This window comes from Thermobia domestica, chromosome 5, assembly GCF_964235325.1.
Source record: "Thermobia domestica chromosome 5, izTheDome1.hap1.1, whole genome shotgun sequence".
NCBI classification, from domain to species: Eukaryota; Metazoa; Arthropoda; class Insecta; order Zygentoma; family Lepismatidae; genus Thermobia; species Thermobia domestica.
The window spans coordinates 134,961,680-134,984,956 of NC_137458.1; the positions used below are offsets into that span (position 1 = coordinate 134,961,680).

The window sequence follows — 23,277 nt, forward strand, 5'->3', positions numbered from 1 at the left end:
ATCTGAGGGCAGTTCCAAGAAAACCACATCAAACAGGTAATTAACTTTTAACATTTTCCGGACGACATTGGATCTAGTACTCTTTGCTTGAGTTGCTCCATAGTACGGATTCATTCTTTTACCACAGAGAAAAATCACTTCAACAAATCTCGTTGTTCACGTGTAGGCTACTGACAAGGAAAGGACATGAACCTATCAACAGGACTTTCTAATTAAACCTAGTCCATTCGATAAACATAACAACGATATGTTCATGCACAAAAAATTAGGTGCCATAGACAACGGGCTAAGTCCCTTGGGCCCATTGAACCTGTTAGTATATAGAAAATAGTAGACAAGCAGTGAAATAGCTATTGCATCAACACTGTTCATTGGAAAGTCATGGTTTATAGTTCATTCTCTTCAGCATGCAACAAGCTTTCCAGAGGTGCTATGTATTGGGGTCCATAACGTACTCGAACAGGGAAAATTGGGAGAATCTCGAGAAAATTCCCTCCAAAAATCCCTCTCATCAACTTTGGACCCCTCTGAAGTGGCCCCGGGTAAAAGCACACGATCCAAGTCATCCCAAAAAAATACTACAGCGGATATGAACTGTATGTACCAAGTTTAGTATTGATAGACGGAATAGATATGAGGGAAAAGCTTGTATATCAATACACGATTTCCCCTCATACCTATACGGTACTGTCTAGCAATACAAAACTTAAAAATACAATCACCTCTGCTAGAGAATAAATCTTCAACAAGAGTAATGACGCACTTGTGGACACCCTTGACCTTTGTCAACAATCAATGACTACATTATAGCAAAATGTACCCAGATATAATGATTAATTAGGGTGATCATATGTCCAGTAAAACATGGATTATCATTTTTTTTTTTTTTTTTTTTTTTACTTTGCGTCCCGTCGTCCTAGTCAGTTATCTTCAGGACGCTAATTATCCCGACTTTTCGAACATTTACAACGAAATATCTCATTATTTCTTAATTGCTTGAATTTATTCATTAATCTACATTTTATATTAGCTGCTGAGTCGTATTTTAATGTATTTCCTTTTCCCTGCTATTTTTTCGTACTGTATATTTATGTTACTCAGACACTATGTATCCGGATTGATTACTTTAAAAGTGCCTTTATTGTCGAGTTTTCATTAAATTCTCATGAGAGTGTTCTATAGTTTTCTTCTACACCCAATAGTTAGGGAAATTTTGCTGGTGACCAAAACGTAAAAAGTTGTGATTTTTTTAAAAAAAGGAAATCAAAAATGAATCTAACGATTTTGCTCATGTTTCATGAATGTCTGTTTCATTAAGAAATAAATCTACGCTATAGCTTCAATCAAAAATTACATTTTAAAATGAGCATATTTTTACTCCACATACATAATTATATAATTGAGAACATGTATCTAAGAATTCAAAGTTCGAATAGAAGAAATGTTTGGTTATGCTATATTAGAAAAAACAAGAACCAACCACAGTTCAGCAAGGAAGTTAGTGGAGGTGTTTCGTATCTTCGTTTTGTTTACAAAAGTAGTTTACGTAGTATTGTACAGTCATGAAATACCCTTAGCTCTTCCCGTTCGTAATGGGTAAAGTATGCGCCTTTAATACACACGGACCCAGGTTCGATTCCGTGGGCCAAGGCTCTCCCAGATTCGGTGGGAGAGTATTGCACGAATTATGACGGTTCGGATTATATATAAACTGTACGTTCATGTGTATTATCAACGTTGTGCTGAATAAGGATACTAAACATTATCGAAGAAACACGAAGGACTATTAAAAACTAGAAACTTATTTATTCAACTTTTGTGCAACAGAAACTGCCTCAACTACTATTATGCTAGAATCTCATGGGTATGCTAGAATAGGGTCAATGGAATGTATCTCAAAAACGGATGTGAGAGCAAGTAAACGGTCTACTTAGTGATTTAATAAGACAGACAGACTTTAAAATAATGAAATTAGTTTATTTTCGTATTTTGATCCTGTGTCATATTGTATTCATCTAAAATGTTAAGATTACTGAGTGTTGGTAAATTGGAAAGATGTGTTAATTTCAATAATACTTACCAGATCATTGCAATGTAAAATTGTTGTTAAAAGAAGGAAAAGAAGGATATAGATATAATGTTCTTGTTTATATTGTAGTTTTTGAAGATTCTACAGAGTTATAAAATGTATTGGTTCTTATACATAAATTTTATATATGTTATAATTTATATCAGTATATGTGGGAATACAAAATGCTATTAAAGTATATGTCCACTGGTATATTTTGATAATGAATTGTTTGCAGTATGGATTTATAACTGATTTATATAAATATGAGAATGTTTATGTATAGTTAGACGTATCTAGTAAGCCTAACGATAAATGCAAAGTTCTTGTTGAATCTATGCAGCACGTATAAGAAATTTTGTACACTGAGATGCCTAATTTATTTCTTGAATTGATTTTTTGTTTACTTTTAGCGTATACTTCATTTGTTCGTTAATTTATTTTACATCAAGTTTTTGGGGAAAAAAGTAACGTTCATTCTGAAAAAAGGAAAGAAAACTTATTAACTTTCTAATTTGCCTTTAGTATAGCTGATAAAAAATGAACTTTTCGCAACATCATTAACCGCCGGTTACTGTAATATCGTATAATATATCAATATAATAATCAATATAACATATCAATTCTTCACATTGTAGGTAATTTTTCTCTTGTAATGTCCCTCTAAATGAATTTTCCGCGATTTTTTTTATTGTCCCCTACTTTAGACGGAACGTGAATTCTTTTTTTCGACTAAAATGACAAACACAAATGTTATCTTTCATAACTCTATGAGATAATTGGTTAGGAGAAAAGGATTAGTGCAAACGTTGCGAGCAGTCCGGAGCTTTACCTCCGGGATCGTGATCAGTTTGATTTATCAATATTTTAGCAACACTTTTCATTCCCTCGTGATTGAAATTCTCCCTTCCCGCCGAGAGAAAATCTTCTGAAGTCATCATTGACTAGATACATATTGCTCTTCCTTTGACTATAAACATTTCATCACTGCGTTTGTTTGTTTGTTTTAGTGTCATTTATTTCTCGCTTCATTCTGCGTACAGAGCCACGGTGGCTTTGTGGTAAAGCGCTAATCTCTGGTGCGTAGGGTCTCTGGTTCAATCACCGGTTAAGTAAGCTTGTGGTGAACAACATCGTGTCTGTGATTTTTCTCGGGGTACTCTCGTTTCCTCTCACATTTTCGATCCAATAATAATTTCATCATTCGCTTGCCTTAACCGTCTCTCTTAGCTTAATAGGCATAATCATGGGACGTTAAACTGAACGATTTTCGTTATTCTTTGTTTTAAAGTTATATTTTACGCCCTTACGCAACACCGAGATCGTGAGAAACAGGACTTACTATTAACATAGGCTCCGAATCAAAGCTTGAATCCGGTACAAAAAAAAAAAAAAATTGGCGAATATCACACTAAAAGTATAGTAGCCGTTCCCCACCACGCTATTTCATCACCAAGAGAAAATGAAATGAAATCTTTGAGTTTTACGTCCCACGGTTATGCCGGTTAGGCTAATGTGCCGGTTAGGCGAGAGTAATGAATGAAATGGTGGAATGAAGAAAGTGGGAGGAAACGAGAGAACCCCGAGAAAATCCACCAGAAAGTTCACTTGGCGTGGACTGGGATCGAACCCGGGACCCCATGCACCAGAGGTGAGCGCTCTACCACTGAGCCACCGCGGCCCCCTGCATCACCAAGAGAGATAGACTATAGGACCACTTTACCGGTTTCGAGTCATTCTACGATAGAAGGAAATAATGAGCCAAGGATAAATAACGATTTTCTTAAATTATAATTATTGTATGGTTGAAAGTAAGTTACACATATTACACCAGTGGCGCATCCAAGGGGGAAGTCCACTGGGTCCGGACCTCCGCTCCTCCTCCAAAAAAAAAAAAATTAACTCAACATACATTTCTACACTTTCTTAATAAAACTATACTCTTTTAACAGAAAATGATTGATGTAGTATGAAAATTTGTTCTTACAATTCATCTGTACTCTTTCTATAAACAAACATTTAGTTCTATCATTTTTTTTTTTTTTTTGAAAACATAAGTGGAAGCATTTTAGAATTAATTATCGTCTTTTCAGGTGCAGAATAATACCCATTCAATACTAAACAGTTGTAGTGGCTTGTAGTATTTGACTCCCACCGCAAAACTTGAACTCCTCACGAAAATATCTGTGTTCGCGCCTGTATTACACTAATATTCGTAGAGTCTGTTTCGGTCCGGTTTTCTTAAAGGGAATAAGATTGAAGCCGTAGTTTAACGAATCGAGCCCACTGTAATTATGCTACCATAATTATTCTGAATTTTCAGTAGCTGCGTGATGCATTCGTTAAAGGGACTCTGATCCACGCGAACTTGTGGTAGGGCTTATTAGGTCAAGAATTGCCGTAGCCAAATATAAGCATTCAACAAGAAAAGATAACTTTCAGACGTAACAGCTAACTAGCAGACTTAGAAGCTGATCAAGCTACAGCGTATGTGAAGTGTGGGATTGTATGATCCGCAGATTTGAACATTACGGAAATCAGAGAAGGAATAGAGAGAGCTAAAAAATATAGTGTTGAAAGAAGATAAAATGGACAGAGAGAGTAACACAAAAGACATTTTAAAACAAGTTCGAGACGAGAGGGCACCAACTGGATTGAACGGAACTTGCAAAGGAAGTGTCTTCTTCATATCGCTTATAAAGGGAAAGATGGAAGGAGAGTAAATAATAGGAAGAGGAAGAGCACAACTTATCGATTATTTTTTTAAAAATGGGAAAATGTTGGGAGCTAAAGGAGGAAACTGAAGATCGAAAACGCTAATGAAAAATTTCCAGACTTTAACCTAAAGATAACAGTCCCAAGACTTATGACAGGCAAATACTTAGTAATAAATACCGTAATAACATGTGGTCTGCATTATTCTCTGGATTTACTTCGGATTTTCGTTGAATATTTGCGTCATTTTACTTTCGTAGTTCATTAGTTAATACAAAAGATTGTTTTATTATGTTTTACCTATTTAATTGTTCCTTATGCCTCAAAATTAAATACAGTATAATGCAATTTTGAAAAACTGAAGGACATTTTAAACTCAACTTGAAGAAGAAATCAGTAAAATCACATCATTAAAACGCTACTTCATTTAAAATAATAATAATAATAATAATAATAATAATAATAATAATAATAATAATAATAATAATAATAATAATAATAATAATATAATTACACGTATAAATTAATGGAGTATAAAATTCACAATATTATCAGCGCCTAACGAAAAGAAAAGTATCTAAAAATGAGGGATATGCCAGTCAATTCATCTCATGGAAATGAACAAAATTATATCGATGAGTGAAAAGAAAAAAAAACTCATCGATAGTATAGTTTTCGAGATAATCGACAAAAATTGAATTTATAGGGTAAACTTAGAAGTTGATATTGTTACGACAACAATGACACATATTAAGGTGACACTTATACTGAAATCTGTTATCGAACTCTTCAATATGACAGTAGCAAGGCAACAGTCGATATCATGGTTAGTGAGATGTAACCTAGAAGCATTATTAACTGTTCGACAGTAGATATTATGGTTAAAAGATATACCCCAAAATTATTAACTGTCAAACTTTAATTTTCTTGCTTAAGTACTAGCTGAACCTGCGCTATTCACACAGCGCACAGTTCTAATATGAGCGCGAATCTCCTTCCCACTTCTCACTATATCGATGCAAGTCCTTTTATGGACACAAGTAAAGGATAGGAAGACTCCCAAAGGGAGTGAATTGTTATAGACAAACTAATATAAATGTAGTATTTTAATATATAGAATGTTGGGGTGAGTTTGATACAAACTTCAATAAGTAACAGATGATACCGAAGACAAATATTTTTTCTTATAATTCCATATCCGGTACGCATCATTGTAGAGTCACAAGCCTTGGAATTGCCACCTTGCAATAAGTTTTGTCATCCACGTTTTAGGCGCCTGAAATGTTCATCAACCCGCTATACGTAGCTCCTCTACTGGTTGCCTTTCACAAGGGTATAAATCTTAATAGGGTCAAAACGACGCCTAAAATGTGGAAAAGAAAAATAAAGACTTTTTTTTCTTGAAAATTTAAATGAGAACTGGCAAATCTACACAAAATTTGGAATTGACTAGAAAAAAACTTCATCTTTCTAGAGCCTGTGGTTTTTGAGATCTCACTGTCGAAATGATTGACCACATATATATACCGGTAAACTTTTCTTAACCAGAAATAGTATGTAACCCTAACATTTTAATACAGTATATGGATAATAGTTTCGATTTGATTTTAGCGTCCCTTTCAGCAGCGAGGCTATAAGAGACGTGGACCTACTGATTAACGCCGAATCCAAACCACATGAATCCAACCCGGGTGTCCCACTCCAAAGGCGCGTACGCTAAGCGCTTAGCCATGAGGGAGCCCTATTATATGGATAATAGTATTCAAAGGAAACACATATTATCAATCTATAGATCATATCTAGATTAACAAAATGACGTGCTTGAAATTAAATTTACATACGTAGTTTCCGAAAAATCCAGTAAAAATAACTTGTATATATGTATGTATGTATGCCAGGCAGTATGACATGAGTTGGCAATAACAATTGCTAGGTTTTATTCTGTCGGATCATTGCATCTGTTGTTATTAGACTTCCCCTAACCGTGACACACATACTTCTAAGAGTCATACAAACTCTTCAAACAGTTACGTATATACTACTTGTAAAGATTGTGTAAGTACTCAATATTGGTAAGTTAATAAATACTCATATTAAGGGGGCAGACTACTAAATATTTTTGAAAAACTGATAATTTTTCTTTTGCCCGTTTCTCGTAAGTGGAAAGAGGTAATAAAATGTAATTTACCACAATAATAGATAATGTTATTCTACACCCGAAAATACGAATCGAAAAATTTCTCAGTGTTGCCATCCATAGAAATTACAGTGTGACCAGAATTTGAATTACTCAAAAATCTAGGTAAAGGCAACGACTAGAAAAATTAACTCAATGATAATTGATGACGTATCATGGTATCTATGTTTCTTGTTTACTACTTTTTAAATAATGCTTCTCTTTATTTTGTAATAACTTATTTATTTTTTAATAATTTATATAAGGTTTATAAAATAAATAGAAATATTATTTAAAAGGTAGTAAACAAGGAACATAGACAGCATGATAAGTCATCAATAACCGTTAAGTTCATTTTCCTAGTCGCTCCCTTTACCTAGATTTTTGAGTAATTCAAATTCTGGTTACACTGTAATTTCTATGGATGGCAACACTGACAATTCTTCCGATTCATATTTTCGGGTGTAGAATAATATTATCTATTATTGTAGTAAGTTACATTTTATTACCCCTTTCCACTTACGAAAAACGGGCAAAAGAAAAATATTAGTTTTTAAAAAATATTTAGTAGTCTGCAGCCTTAATTGAATATTCAATGATAGCAATTCAGGCATTAAAATTGAAAGTCGGAAATAAATATTCAAGGTTTATTTGCCATTTTGGTTGGGGAACTGTATTTTTAGTGAAAGAACGGTCTTCTACATAGCAATATGGATTGTCACTGGGTTCGGACCAGGTCCGTAGCCGGGGAGGTGAGCCCCCCTTTACGATCACCTGTAGCCTCCCTGGAACTATATAGTTGATTATTGATATGTATATATGAATTTAATGTGAATACAAGCTAGCCCCTCCAAAAATTATCTCGCCCCCAATTTGACTTAGTGTTCTAACTACGGGCCTGGTTCAACCTCTGGTCATATGAGCTTCTTATTAACAGCATTGTATCTAGGGTTACTCCTCAGACGAGACGAGACGAGATGACATAAATTTTGTAAAAGTCTCGTCTCGTATTTATTCTCGTAGAATTCTTTCTAGTCTCGATACATGAAAATCTTTTCTCGTCTGGAAATTTTTCTTTTCTCATTTTGTAATTTTTTTTGTATAAATTTATGACCTGATTTTTTTTCTTAATTTCATCGAGAAACGCTCAGAATCCTTCCGTGTCATGAGAGATCAACGAAGGGTAATATATATTTATTTAAATATTTAAATCTATTTATTACTGGAATATTATATTGTATAACGACTTGTGTATCTTTAAGTATTGATAAATCTCTTCTTGTGTTTGTACAATCAGTTTATGAATTTATAGTTTTTTATACTATTAATCATGTAACATTTGGACAGTGTTCTACAGGGTAGCCCAAAAGTAGGTATACAGTCCAGTACTGTATTTTATATAATTTCTTATTCTTATCAAACGGGTAGACTTAGTTTCTTTATTATTAATTCTTAACGTCTTTTTACTCATAACTTAAGCCCGGAACAGTCGAAACAAATAAATCCAAAAGCTAGAATGGTATAGTTGATCAATGCAGGGGTGTATACCTACTTTTGGGCCACCCTATATATCTAAGACTTGGGTGAACTAGTGCTCCCCATGAGACTCGTGAAATTTCTCATCTCGTCTCGTCTCGAAGAGAACTTAGATACTTTTTTCGAGACGAGACAAAATATATTTCGTTTCGTGGTCAATAGTACCTACGAGAGATGTGGCAGTAATGTTTCACATTTCCTTGACTACGGCAAGTACCATGCTTCGGTCGCCTTGAAGTCCTTCCTCCCCTCAGGTACTCAAATTACATAAGTTGGGTAAGTCGCTTTGAAATAAGAGTTGAACTAATAATAAAAGAAAAATCCTCTCCCATCCTGAGGCCAACTGTGATAGAGAGTATGGGGGAAGGAAAAGTAGGGAGGGAGAAAGAAGATCAATTCATGAATATATACAGTTGCTACTTTTCTCTTGAAAGAGTTCACGTCGATAAAAATTAAATTCATGTTGCTACAAAGCTAAGAGAAGAAAATTTATTTATTTTATCCATATGACTTTCCTCAAAGGCTGCCAAAAACCGAGATCAAAGATATGGCAAGCGACGTAGTAGGAAATGGCAGAATAAGTACTTTTGATAATGATAATAATGATATTTGTTTATTTTCTGGCTTTTGTTTTACTATGAAAGTAGGGTTATTAGTCATAAAGTAGAATATATTAATATTAAAAGCCTAAAATTTAATATATTTAAAAGTCATAATTCTAATAAGAGCTTATGGCCAAATAATCATTGCATGTGGTTCCAACAAGGACGCATTCACGGGGTCCATACCCCCCCCCAAAAAAAAATGCCTAGTTCAACATACATTTTTACACATTCTGAATAAAGCCATACTTGTTTAACAAGAAAATGATCGATGTAGCATGAAAATTTGATCTTACACTTCATCTGTACTCTTTGTCTTATAAAAACAATAATTATATTATTATTATTATTATTATTATTATTTTGAAAATATAGGTGGAAATATTTTACAATATTACTTATCATCTTTTTGGGTACAGAATAATATCCGTTCAGTATACATAAACTAGTGGCTTGTGGGACCCTCCCTCCCCGATAAGCATGGACTTCTCTGAACAAAAAGTTTGCATTCACGCTTGGGTTCCAAGTTTGACTCCTGTGGAACTAGATACAAAATTATCATTCTTGATTTGTCAACGAGAAACACTTGAGATCCTTCGTTAATAAAAACTTAGCAAGCTCAAGTGTTAAGAAAAGTAAAAAGTAAAATAAAAAGCAGCCATAAGTCAATGTAAAGAGACCACGCATTCCGGAACGAAAAGCCGTCTGGCCAGCCATAGATATTCATGTTTTCTAAAAGTCAAAGTCAGATTTATTTCATTAATTGATGTAAATAGTGTCAAAAAACAATAAAAAGAACAAGGTCATTAGCTAAAAAAAAAACAGTTTGAATTGGCCGGAAGTTTGAAAAATGAACAGCGTAAACGAAAAGACAGTTTCCTTCTTTTGAATTTTTTTTTTTTTTTTAAGCCACGCACGAGCGAGATAAAACGTTCTGGAGACACAAATCTCGTATTGTTATATTCCATTAACATCAGTGTGTTTTCTATCATGTAAAATCCTTAATATTGTCCACGAGACGAATAGGTCCCAAGAATCCTTTTTAAATCCCATATGAGACGGGAAACCATGATATTCCAGTCTAATTTTCGAGACAAGAAGGCTAAGAATTTCAGAAATATAGCAAGCAATATAGTTCTCGCAAGTCTTGGATCTCAAACAGTGTGTCAATGTTACATGATTCAGAGTGCAAAAAAGCATAAGTTGGTAAAGTGACTAAGAGCACAATGAAGAACGTTTATCAACTTCAAAGATACGTAAGTACGATCGAAATGGTTTAAGGTTGGTGTAAAGGGACAAGCTTTGCCGATAGATGTCACCACAGTCTTCGTATCTCTCTTATGTAGTTTTTACCTTTCACGAAAGTTCACGATTTCTTTTACAAGTTTCAGCCTTAGAGACTTCAAATTTTTAGAGAAGGAACTTTATAACCTGTCGAAGGCAACAATCCATGCCGATTTTCTATTTAGAATTTTGTTTATTGTTGAAACAGTTATATTGTTAAAGGTTTGAATATTAATTTCAACAATCAAGCCATTTCAACAATGAAGAAAATTATAAATAAAAAATCGGCACGGATTGTTGCCTTCGATAGGCTATGAAGTTCCTTCTCTAAAAATTTGAAGTCTCTAGGTTGAAATTTGTAAGAGAAATCCTGAATTTTCGTGAAAGGTAAAAAATACATGAGAGAGATACGAAGACTGTAGTGACATCTATCGGCAAAAATTGTCTCTTTAAACCAACCTTAAATGTTGTTATACCACACCTCTCGTAGACCTCTCATAACGCGGAAAGATTCCGATAGCTTAATTAAGAGGAAATCAGAGCCTAAAGTTTGAACATAAATTTACCAAAGAGGCGAGAAAAATTTCGAGACAAGATGAGAATTTTCCGAGAATCGAGACAAGACTTCTATACAATGTAAGAGACGAGATAATGTTATTTTTCGACTCATGGATAACACTAAGACCCCTATTTGCTATTATTTTATAAGTGTTTCTATAATTTCCAAGTGTTCCCAAGTTCATAAAAAAATTAATTGGTAAAAAATAAAATCACTAAACAACAAACTCCGTACTGTACTAAATAGAGGCGAAAAAGAAAATGTTTTTCTGTTTTCACTCTTAAAGAATTTTATTTCCACGCTAAATATGTTCCAGTTACTGGAAGGTTAATTATGGACTGTTTGGAATTATGAAGACAAAGATCGAAAAGACCACTGTATTCCAGCTTCCGTAATAATTATAATAAACTGATCTAGTGACTATTGCGGGCGATTTTCGTCCACAAGGTTTGGAGTTCGATTCACAGGGGAAGCATTGAAATTTACAAAGTCAGTGGTTCGACTTCTACCTTAAACTGTAGGTCCACGTCTCATTAAAGGACGCTGAGCTTCAATAAACAAACAAAATAATAATAATATAGTTATTATTATTATTATTATTATTATTATTATTATTATTATTATTATTATTATTATTATGTTTCTGAAATTGCAGGTTCCATTTTAAAGATATTTTTCGCTGAATTTACTTTATTTTTCTTTAACCCTTTACTTGGCCTGTTGCTTACAAGCAAGATAGTTTTCTATTGCGTTATACGATCGACTGATAACTTCAGTGTTCCTTTAATTGATATTATTGCTTTCATACAATATTGATGTACATAAATTGCGGATCACTCGTTTAGATAGTTGTAATCCTCGACAATAGAGAAATGTCAAATTCAGTCCTCAGAAGCTGTATTGCCCAAGTACCATAAAAGTGAAGGAGAACACGGAGGAAGGCAGTTCCCCCACTTCCATAAAATATCTATGGCGTTCCTCCACTTCCTAAAATAATACATTCGTAAAAGATAGGGACGGGAGGCGGCGTAACGCGTTGTGTCGCCGTACCTTTTCAGATCCACTTTTACCCCCGTTCTATAGGAATATATTGCAACAAAACTGTTGCTAATTACTTCTTCTGAGAAACGTCCCTGAACATAACTAACCATATTACAGACAATGTTAGTTGCTAGCAACAACATATGACTAATGATTAGTGGTGTCGAATTTTTGTAACATTTGTAGTTTTCGGTTCATTTTTTGAGAAAACAGGTTTTTGAAAACCGAAACCGCAAAAGCGGTTTTCGGTTTTTAAAACCTACATTTCGGTTTTATGAAATTTCACTTTTTCCAAAAACCAGTTTTCGATTTTTCAAAAACCGATTTAGACACTATGAAAGATTTTAGAGCTATGTTATTAGGAAAGAAACATTCTTCATTTTTTCATTCAAAATACAAGAAATACTTTAAAAATATGGTCAGGAAGATACGATATTATGGTCAGGAAGATGTGTTTCAACCTTAAAAACAAACCAAAACACTTTAAAGGGTTAATGTTTTATAATGAACTGAACTCTACTGATGCACATTACGTGAATAAGTTGATTGCTTGATTTTTTTTTCTATTCTATACCATTACGTGGTAACCTATCTGTGGTACCCCGAAAAATTAAACTTTGTTAGTTTTGTTGGTTATTGTTGAAGATTTATTTTCCTTTTGAAACAAGTTCCTATTTTATATATTTTACATAATTTTCAGGGAGATATCGGATCACAATTAAATACATTCTTTATTTTTTTGTATTCCATCCGCATTATCTTAGCACACGTTTTCAAGGGAACTAACTACCTTCATAATTAGTGTTTAACTAGTTTAGGTAATTGTACAATCATTATCGTTAAATTTTAATTGCCATGTTGTTATAATTTTATATTTCAATATGTAACAATCAAATACAGTTTTATTTCATACTAGCAGAATGCTCGTTCTTAGCACGGGAAGAATACATTTCATTTTGGACATAAAGGGCACTAAAACTGTCACTAATCAGCTTAGGGACCCCAAAAACTATGAATCACTAATATCGGTTATTTTCGATCATTTTTATATATCTCCCTCTCCCTGCCCAATTTTGGGACTGAATTTGGATTTAAACAGCATCGAAAGTATCACTGTTCATTTTAGAGACCCCAAAAACTATGGATTCAACACTAATATCAGTCATTTTTGATCATTTTTATATATCTCCCCTCCCTGCCCAATTGTGGGACTGAATTTGGATTTAAACGGCATCGGAGGTATCACTGTTCATCTCAGCGACCCCGAAAACTATGGATTCAACACTAATATAAGTCATTTTAGATCATTTTATATATCTCCCCCTCCCAGCTCAAGTTGTGGGAATGAATTTGGATTTAAAAGGCATCGGAAGTGTCACTGTTCATCTCAGCGACCACGAAGACTATGTATTCGACATTAATATCGGTAATTTTCGATTCATTTTTAAATATCTCCCCCTCCCTTAAGTTTTCAAAACGAAAAACAAAGTTGTCAAAACGAAATGATAGAAGCCATCCTAGGCCCGAACCACATGAGTTACAAATTTGATCGAGATCGTCCGGATGACTCAAGAGTTATAAAGTCATTTTCATTTTTATATATTTAGATAATGATAATAATAATAATAATAATAATAATAATAATAATAATAATAATAATAATAATAATAATAATAATAATAATAATAATAATAATAATAATAATAATAAGAGTTAATACTACAAATCTGAATAAACTTTTTAATTATAAAGTATTTGACTATTACATATTATATAAAGTAATGATAAATTTAACTATTAAAATTATACTACAATGATTGTAGAATCCCCCCCTCCAAAAAAGTGCCAGACATAATATAAACAGCTGGTTGTATTTAAACACGTCTGTTAAAATAAATAAAATATGGATGGAATACCAAAAGCTAAATTTATTTTATTTAATTTCCTTTTATTATTATTATTATTATTATTATTATTATTATTATTATTATTATTATTATTATTATTATTATTATTATTATTATTATTATTATACGAATATTGGATTTATTGTATGTACTACTAAATTCCAAGTTAGCACAGAGTTTTCTTTATAATTTTGTGTATTAGTTTAAAGAATAATTGTTCTTGATTCTTACACAAAAGCTTAAATTATTAATTATGAAGAGATTATACTTTCCTAAGTAATAACAAATGTTTATGATTTTATTTTAAAAAAATAAAATAAATTATAATTTTTAAATGTACACTAATGAACGGTGTTCGGTGTTGAATACTTTCTTAATTTTTTTTTTTTAATTCTTTGATTTATGCGAGAAAATTATTCTATTATTTCCTTTGAAATTAATTGACATTGTAATGTTTTGATTTTTATTTATTTCTTTTTATTTTCAAATCTATTTAAATGTTCCTACTCTGTGAAAATCAAATTTTGTTGGATTTGATTTTAAAATTTAATAATCAAATTTAAGTAATATTAAATTTATTATTTATAGTGAAAATTCATTTTGATAAAGCAAGAAATATTTAGCCAGACTTGAGAAAGAAATCGCTAAAATTACACCAGTTCATTGTCAGGGGAAAGAGAGAAATCGTTTTTTATATAAATCAATGTGGTAAAAAATAAATTAAATCAAGATTGTGTATGACACTATTTTCTTTAAGATTATCATCATTATCATAGATATGTAATCTGTAGATATTCTGCCATTATTGGCAGGTCACTTGCCGTAACCGAGAAACTTCTAAATGAATAAACTAACTTATTTGAATTAGATGAACAAAATCATTGATGTCTTATAATCGATAATTATATAATGTCAAAATTTCGATATCTATAATATCGGGATTTTTCATGTTCAAATTTTCGGTACATGTTAGCTTATATGTCTTGTGATTTCCCTTGTATCATTCCGAGGTTTAGTAGCTTTCTATGCTTTTTTCCCCAATATCTTCTTGTCAATAACTTAGGAAGGAATAAGCAAATTTGAGGTCGATTTTCATTCTCTTTAACTCGAAGGCTGTACCTAGAACCTAATTGTGGTTATATGGTTAGTATGCATACCTTCAGAGATGCGAGGAGCTGGTTTGATTCTCATTTGGAAGGTATGTGGTTCGAATTTGACGTTAAGTCATTGTCTCATATAACTTCACTGATGAAAAATACGTTTACATCAGCGAACCAAGGATATACAGACGGAGGATATGGGAAGTCCGACCCTCAGCCTACACAGAATAATATGGTTAGAAATTGTATTTCTTTCTATGGCCTATCTAAGCCCATCACGTATGAGGAATTACGTTTCTCGGCAATCACGTTATACACAGATTTAGGGAAGGAAGGAGTACTATCCCGGCATTTGCCTGATGTGAATGAGAAACATCTAGGGAAATATTCAATCAGGATGGCTGACCTGAAAAATCTTTTACATCTTTCTGACTGAGTGTGCTCATCAGGACCAGTCACATCAAAGGTGAGAGTGTTAGCGACTATGCTACTCGGAAGCAAACGGTGTTTAAAGTTATTTTCAGATCTCTGTAAAATATGTTTTTGTTTCTTTAAAAGAATATCTTATTCCCCCGTGTCTTTTTTTTTTTTTTTTTTTGGCACGGCCTTTCTTTACGTCAAATATAACCATTATCATTAATTAATTTATTCATTCCAGTTTCCGACAGGAAACATGATGGAAGTTCGTATGCCCTTCTTAATTATTGACTGTACACACGTGACAGAAATCTCAGGACATACGTATATAGACATATCTCTTTCTATGGCTATACAAAAACTAATTCATTCCAAAAAGTATAGGAACAATAGAGATGAAAAACCTGCCGTCACACACACACACACACTCACTCTTATGGATTTAGCGATGTTTTTTTTAAGATAAAAAGCAATAAAACAGAATGTCATTGTTATGGTACTTTTTTTTATCCTCATAGGGAATTAATGTATACCATACATCAGCAATATGTCGTACAAAAAATGTCCATTCTTTCTTCTATTTGTTTTTTTTTTAAAAACATCCTCCCACAGCCAATATTTTATATAATTTATTATCTATTTCTTTTATTACCACTGAAAAATAATACCGGATCTGAATTTTTTTTTCTTTTTCTGTTCGATCGATCGTATTTCGATCCACAAATAACACATAAAACATAAACAGATAGATACAAAAACGACAAATATTGTTATTAATTTGCCTTCAAATATACTTTAGTACTTGGTCTTTTCTTTTTACATATAATTATACTGTATATATGGGTGTGTGTATTTTGGGTTTCAAACCATAAACATGAAGAAAGTGTGTACAATTAATTGTGTATGGTAACTATATATATATATACTTTGTAAATCAACAAAATATTGTGTGCATTGATTCTAAAAAATATATATATCAAAAACACTTTCAAAAATTAATTAACGACCATGTTATAAGTAGTTTTGTGATGTTAACGAATGTATTCTTACTGAATACGTTTTAAGCATTGGAGAAAATCCACAAGAAAGTCAGCTTATTTGTCTTGTGTATTTTCTTTATAATTTTTGTATATAAAATGTGAATTGTTCTTCATTTTCACACATTTACAATTTTAAATTAGTATTATTAAAAATAGTACAATTTCCGGTTTAATATAATAGCCCAATATTTTTTTTAAAGAAAAAATGAAAGAAATTGTAATTTCTAAATATTTTAAATATTTAGGTCCTTTTTGTTTAGGCACATTGATTCATATGATAAATTATTTTTTGTTTTCTTTGAAAAAAAATGAAATCTTTGAGTTTTACGTCCCCCGATTATGCCGGTTAGGCTAAAGGAGACGGTGATTATGAGAAATGAATGAAATGGTGGAATGAAGAAAGTGTGAGGAAACGGGAGCACCCCGAGAAAACCCGCGAGCATGGTGTTTGTGCACCACAAAGTCCATACGGCCCGAGCTGGAATCGAACCAGGGATCCCAAACACCGGAGGTGAACGCTCTACCACTGAGCCACCGCGCCCCCTGTTTATCTTTGAAATGAGCTGAAATTTTAATTATTTAAGTTTTGTTGATTTCTTTTTTGTTTCAACAGTGGCGGCAGAAGCAAAACTATGTTAACGTATATCATGAGTTTACTATAAACTTTCAAAAATATATAAATAATAGCTTAAATTATTTTTGTCACTCAAAAAATTGGGAGAGGGGCCTAGGGCCCCCCAGTCCTAGGCTAGATCTGCCACTGTGATTCAAATCTATTTAAATTTCCATTACTTCCAGAAAATTAAACTTTTTATATGTAATTCTTAATGTTTAATAATCAAATTTCAGTAATTATATTAAATTTATATGTAGTACAAATTGATTTTGACAAAACAAGAAATATGTAACTAGATTTGAAGAAGAGCTCAATAAAATTATATAATTAAAATTGATCATTTTCTAAGAGAACAATAAAATAGCTCCTTGCTAATATAAATAAATGGGACAAAAAATGAAAATTGTATAAATACTCAACTTCTTCATGGAGAGCTGTTTTTATATCACTGTAAGGAAACTTATATATATATAGAATGAAATGTTCTATTTGCAAATAAGTTAAATTACTTATACGTAAAGTAATCTAAAAATGATTGCGCTGTAATGGTATGACACCTTATCTTAACAGGTCGTTATATCTTGCGAATATATCTTAACAGGTCGTTAATTAATTACTGAAAGTTTTCTTTTGTTTCTTTCTCTGAAAATGAATGTTATAAACAACAGTCGTGAAGATTTTTTTTTTGAAAAAAAAGTATTAAAAAGAAGTAAAGCATGATTATAAACAAAACAAAATAAATTATACGAACAGACATTAAAAAAAACGTAAATAATAATAATTAAAAAATTGTTTGAAGTTATATAGGCGTGTATCATTCTATAATAACGGTTTTATACAAAAAAAAATTGTGTCCAGTATACATGCTTGTATACTAATTAAAAAAAAAGAAATATAATCAAAATTAATACTTTGGTTCTTAGCTGCGAGCTGTACCTGTTAGTACTGCTTGTGTCATATTTTCTCTTTCTTTGGAAATATTTTAATATAATTATTTTTTTTAGTTTACCACTGATCTTTGCGCTTAAATATCCTTATGTATATATATATATTTATGTATATATATATATATATATATATATATGTACTGAACAAATATTTTGGTTTTCTTTCATACTTAAAAACAATAGGCAATATACTATACAAACACATTTGTCACAGAAATATTTTTTCTTGTAATAACATGGTGGGAGGTTTCTTTTATTTTTCGCATTGGTTTTCTTCTTTGGCCTTATGTATGTGTGTTTTTTTTCTTTTTCTTTACTTATTTATTTTAAACTTTTTGTCTTTAATGTTTATTTATTAATTATATTGTTGTTCTTTTCAAATTTGCTGAGGTATCCACAATTTATAGTATGATTATATTATCGCCGTAATATGGTTCTTTTGTGTGTTAATGTTTTCTTTTGTTCTTGTAGTAAACGTATATGTTGGTAAGCATGCACACACACACACTATAATATAACATATTCATAACACACAGAGATATCACCATAATATATTTTCCTCACCTATATTTGATTTCCGTACGACGTTTGATTGTCAAACCAAAAAAAAAGTTTAATTATTTATATAGGTGTTAAAACGCACAGACTTAATTTTTTTTATGCACACTTGCTTTCTTGTGTTTTAAAATTCATTATTATTATTATTATTGTATATTGATTCTTACTGGGAGAGAAAAATCACGTACCTTGTTTGTTTTTCATATTTTTTGTTTTGCTTTTTCTTTCCACCATTTTTTAAAACCATTTATTTCATTCAAACACTCAGAACTTTATTTTTTTCTTTCACTTCATACTTATTATTTTTCACTCACCATCACCATAGACAAAGGAAAGGAGGGAGTTTTACATCGTTTAAAAAAAATCACTTTCTGCTGTATCCCTTGTAGATGGTGAATACAGATATTCACTGAAGATATTTTTTCTTATACGAAGAAATATTTTACATAAAAATAATGTTCATAATTCACACTGCACCATCATTTGCTATGTAAAAGTAGTAGCACTTCACACGTCTGTACCACACCCTTCTTGATATCCCTCGTCTGGGGAGTCCCGCGCTAATACTCGCTTTAATGCGGTAACTGGTGGAAGGACTGGGACTCCCCGTTGCCACACCCGGAGAGTTTTGGCACTAGGATGGGAGGACGGGGGTGCTTGCATCCCCGGAGGAGTTCTGTGGCCTGTTGGGGAAGGGGTAGATGCTGTTGGGTAATGAACTACCCCACTACCACTTAAATCCTGAGGAAGTCTCACCTGGGATCCGCTTACGTCCGAAGAATCCACTTTCTGTTGATGCTCCGGTATTGGAAGGCCGTAGTCCGGAGGGTATCCACCTGCGTATAGGGCCGCGTCTTTCCACGCGGAGGACGAGGAATGGTGTCTCGGGAAGGTCCGGCAATTGTATTCTTCCTCCGAGCAGAGGCTACCATCACCAATTATAGGAGTTTTATCTGAAGCGTCTAATTCCATATTCTTATCAAAGCTGGCACTTGTGGTCCGCCGAAGGAAGAGGTCGGCTGTGGAGCCTGGGGGTGTTGAACCATCCCAAAGACCAGACGGATAAAGAGATTCTCCTTGTATTCTATTATATTCACCACTTTTCGGCCTAAGACCTATTATTTCTATATCACCTGGATTTTCAACTATATGTCCATTAGGAATTTTCATACCACTAACACCTTCAGAATTCTTTTCTTCTTCAAGCGTATTTTCTTCATTGTCTTTTTTACATGATTCACTTGTTCCCAATTTTTTCGTCGGGTCCTCCGTTTTTCTTTCCTCTGCTCTTTCAGCTTCGTTAATTAGATCAGGGTTGTTCGTATTGGCTCGAGGAACCGCGTAACAGGAAGTATTGATCACACTGCCATTTCCATCGTAGTGACTGGTGGTGTACGATATTTCTGTAAGACGAGGTGGTTTCTGAATTGGATTAGCAGTTGCCTTCGTGTCCACATTACCACTAACTTTACCGTCCCTTCTGTCCACATCCGTAGGTTTACCTTGCTCAAGTTGAGTTGGCGTCTTGGTTGATGTAAACGGAAGCCTCCGAAGACGCACAAGCAACACCAAAATTACCAGAAGAATAAACAGAATCAATATAACTAGCGCAGCGCTTAGTCCAGCTATTTGACCACTTCCTAATGTAGACATACCTGCAGTTCTCAATGCAACATGTAAAGTAAAGTTAGCCTCCGCCATACCAGCACGATTTTCTGCCATACAATAAAAATCACTCGAGTCATCTTCTTGTGCGTTTGTTAGGATCAGAGTGCTGCTTTTGTCGAACCGACCTTCTTCATATATAACTACTCTCTGGGCGCCCATTCCGACAACTGTATTGTTATTAAGTTGTCGGCCATTCCAGTACCATGTCACTGATGCTGGGGGAACTGCGCCGACCCTGCATACAATACTTGCATTTTCCCCCGTGGTGGCTTCCACGTATCGATTTACAGGTAAAATATCAGGTTTGCATGCAAAATCATCGAGATGAAGTTCGGCAAATCTTTTCCCACCCACTCTTTCTGGTCCGTAACAAATGGGGTCCTCTGAGTAAGGAATATTACAGTCTTGAAGCCATGCTTTGACGGCGCGCATTCTGCAGTCACAAATCCACGGGTTATTGTGAAGATCAATCCCATGGAGACCATAGTGACGAGGAATATCACGAAATTCGATACTCATTTGATGTCGCTCACCACTCATACAACCTAAAGTCTCTACAGTCTTTTGGCGTAACTCAGTCAATTCATTTCCATTAAGTTTAATGGATTCGAGTTTTATGCCTTCAAACGCCTTGGGAGCTATGGATTTCAATTTACAATTGCTGAGGTCCAATTTAACAAGTGTCGGAACCATTTGAAAAGCAAGACTCTCGATTTTCTGTATGGGGTTACCATTGAGGTTTAGCTCCCGCAGGAAGGGAGTGTCATGGAACGCTCCAGAGGGTATTGACGTCAGCAGGTTTTCACTGAGATCAAGTTCCACTAAATTTGCAAGTCCTTGGAAGGCTCGATCGTTAATTTCACCTATATTACACTTTCGCATGTACACTTTTTGTAAATTAAGGAGGCCAGCTCTTACGAATGTTTCATTAGGTAAAATTTGCATGTCATTATTGGACATGTCCAATACTTGAGTTTCAGGGTCCACATTTGAAGGGATGGTGATCAGTCTTCTTTCCGTGCACTCGACAGTCTGTTTCCCACCTTTCCACATGCAATTACACGTAGTAGGACATGCACCGGCACCTCCTAAGGTACCAAGCCGCGCACCCACCAGGCACAAATGCAATAGCAATATAAGAATTCGCTTAGATGAAGAAATCGAAAACGAAGACATTGCTGGGGATATATCGAAGCCAGTTTTATGAGGAGAAATTCACAAAATTTCTTCTTTGGTTATGTGTGTGGGACAAGGGGGGAATGGATTTTGGTTTTGTTTGAAGAATATAAACACAGTAATGGTCACCGGTCCTCACCGAAATAGTAGTGGTGTCGCTAGAAGGACCGGGTTGCAGTATGGTAATTGGTTCTTATATGGAATATATACTGAATAAGACGTCATGAGCACAAGTTAATTTGCACACACACTAGCACACATTGTAATCCACACACAGAAAATGGCCACTAGTGTTTTCTTTTTTCTGTTTCGTAAATTAATTCATAAAATAATACGATGTATTAAGAAATATATCAGCAACATCATAGCTATTCAATTTCCTTCAAAATAATAACAATAAAATAAAAGATGCAACTTGAGCACTGTTAAAAAATATGAATGAAGTAGTTTGTCACATCACATCACGAATGGGAACACTTAATGTCTTTTCTTTACTATGTAGCACTTGAGATATTAAAATAAAAGATCTTATTTCCTGTACAATACATTTGGAAACAGGTGACATTGATTCAGTAATAAATGACACTATCACAGGTGGTCGTTCATTGCACACAATTCATTTTTTAAAAATAAACGATCTTCCTTTTCTTTTGTTGGGGGGAGAAGGGACAAAAAAGCACTGTCGTTTATCTTCTTTTAAATATATTGGAAGTCAAGAAGAGCCACAAATTTAAACACACAAAATCCACTCACAACACTTAATGTAGAAAGGAATAAAACAAAAGAATCTTATTGTCAAAACTGTTTTGCACTGTTCTTAGGGTTTTGAGTTTCTTTTCTGGTACTTTATGACTGCTATAAAAACGTCTCCGCGGCTTCACAAGCACAGAGTTTCAAGTCTACAGTCTTTTATCAACGCGTCGCATTGGGGGAGGGGATACGAACAGGCTGAAAGGGAGGGAAAAAAGGCCCGACACTTGTGTTTGTTGACACCGGTAAACGCAATGCCCACTAAAGAAAAAAAATCGAACGAAGTGCGCAAACTCGATGGGCACTAGGTCGATTCTCGGCGAGTGTCCAGTAGTAACTGTGCTGAAACCGAAAATAAAATCCCGACTCACTTCTTTTTGAAAACAATGTACTATTTTTTTTTTTCAGTAGCGCAATTACGTACTTTTGTTGTTAAAATTTACTTTTTATTTTAGGATTTAGTAATCGCGACAATACAAGTAAAACTCGTTTCGTTACGCGGAAAGAGAACTTCTCTCAACGGTGAAGGTTGTTGCGTTCTTTTTCCCCTCAAGAAAAGTTACAGGGGGACGTGCGGGGAATGTAACTTATGAGCCTTCCCATACACGACCCGAACCTCGGATTGCTCGCACAACACTGATGGCCTGGGGCTTTCATACCGAGCAAGCCAGATTCACGCTACCAGCGCCGCCAAGTGACAGGCGCACGCTTTAGTACCGCCTCCAAAAACCATCACCACCTCTAGTGTTAGGGTTGGAAATTGTAGCTTAATTATGCAGCTCCATTCCATTTGATGTTCACTAGCAGATTTATTACGTATGCTCTGCTTTCTTGAACACAACACCACACAACTGTTAGTATTAAAAGGCAATTTATTCTTATGAATGTATGGATATATTTGTTAAAAGAAAACAGCAGACCTCATGTTCAATTTCCGAAACTGAATAGTTTGAATGACTTCTTTGTCTACGAATAGTCCCAACATGGCATGGAGACTATTGTAGTCTATCTTTCTTTTAAATACAGCATATCTGCCTCATTCATTTATTTTTCCTCCTGAAATGCACAGTGATATTCAATAACTCTTTTTTCCGATTTGTCTCTATGAGAAAGGCTG

The 23,277-nt window shown here is 33.7% G+C and overlaps 1 protein-coding gene across 1 annotated transcript; it reads right to left on the reverse strand.

The window, feature by feature from the left end:
* Positions 1 to 15,890: 15,890 nt before the first annotated feature.
* Positions 15,891 to 22,816, reverse strand: LOC145686140 (uncharacterized). The gene has a single exon (XM_081759128.1). It carries the CDS (start codon positions 21,408 to 21,410, stop codon positions 19,074 to 19,076), a length of 2,337 nt encoding a protein of 778 aa, XP_081615254.1. The 5' UTR covers positions 21,411 to 22,816; the 3' UTR covers positions 15,891 to 19,073.
* Between the last annotated feature and the right edge of the window lie 461 nt (positions 22,817 to 23,277).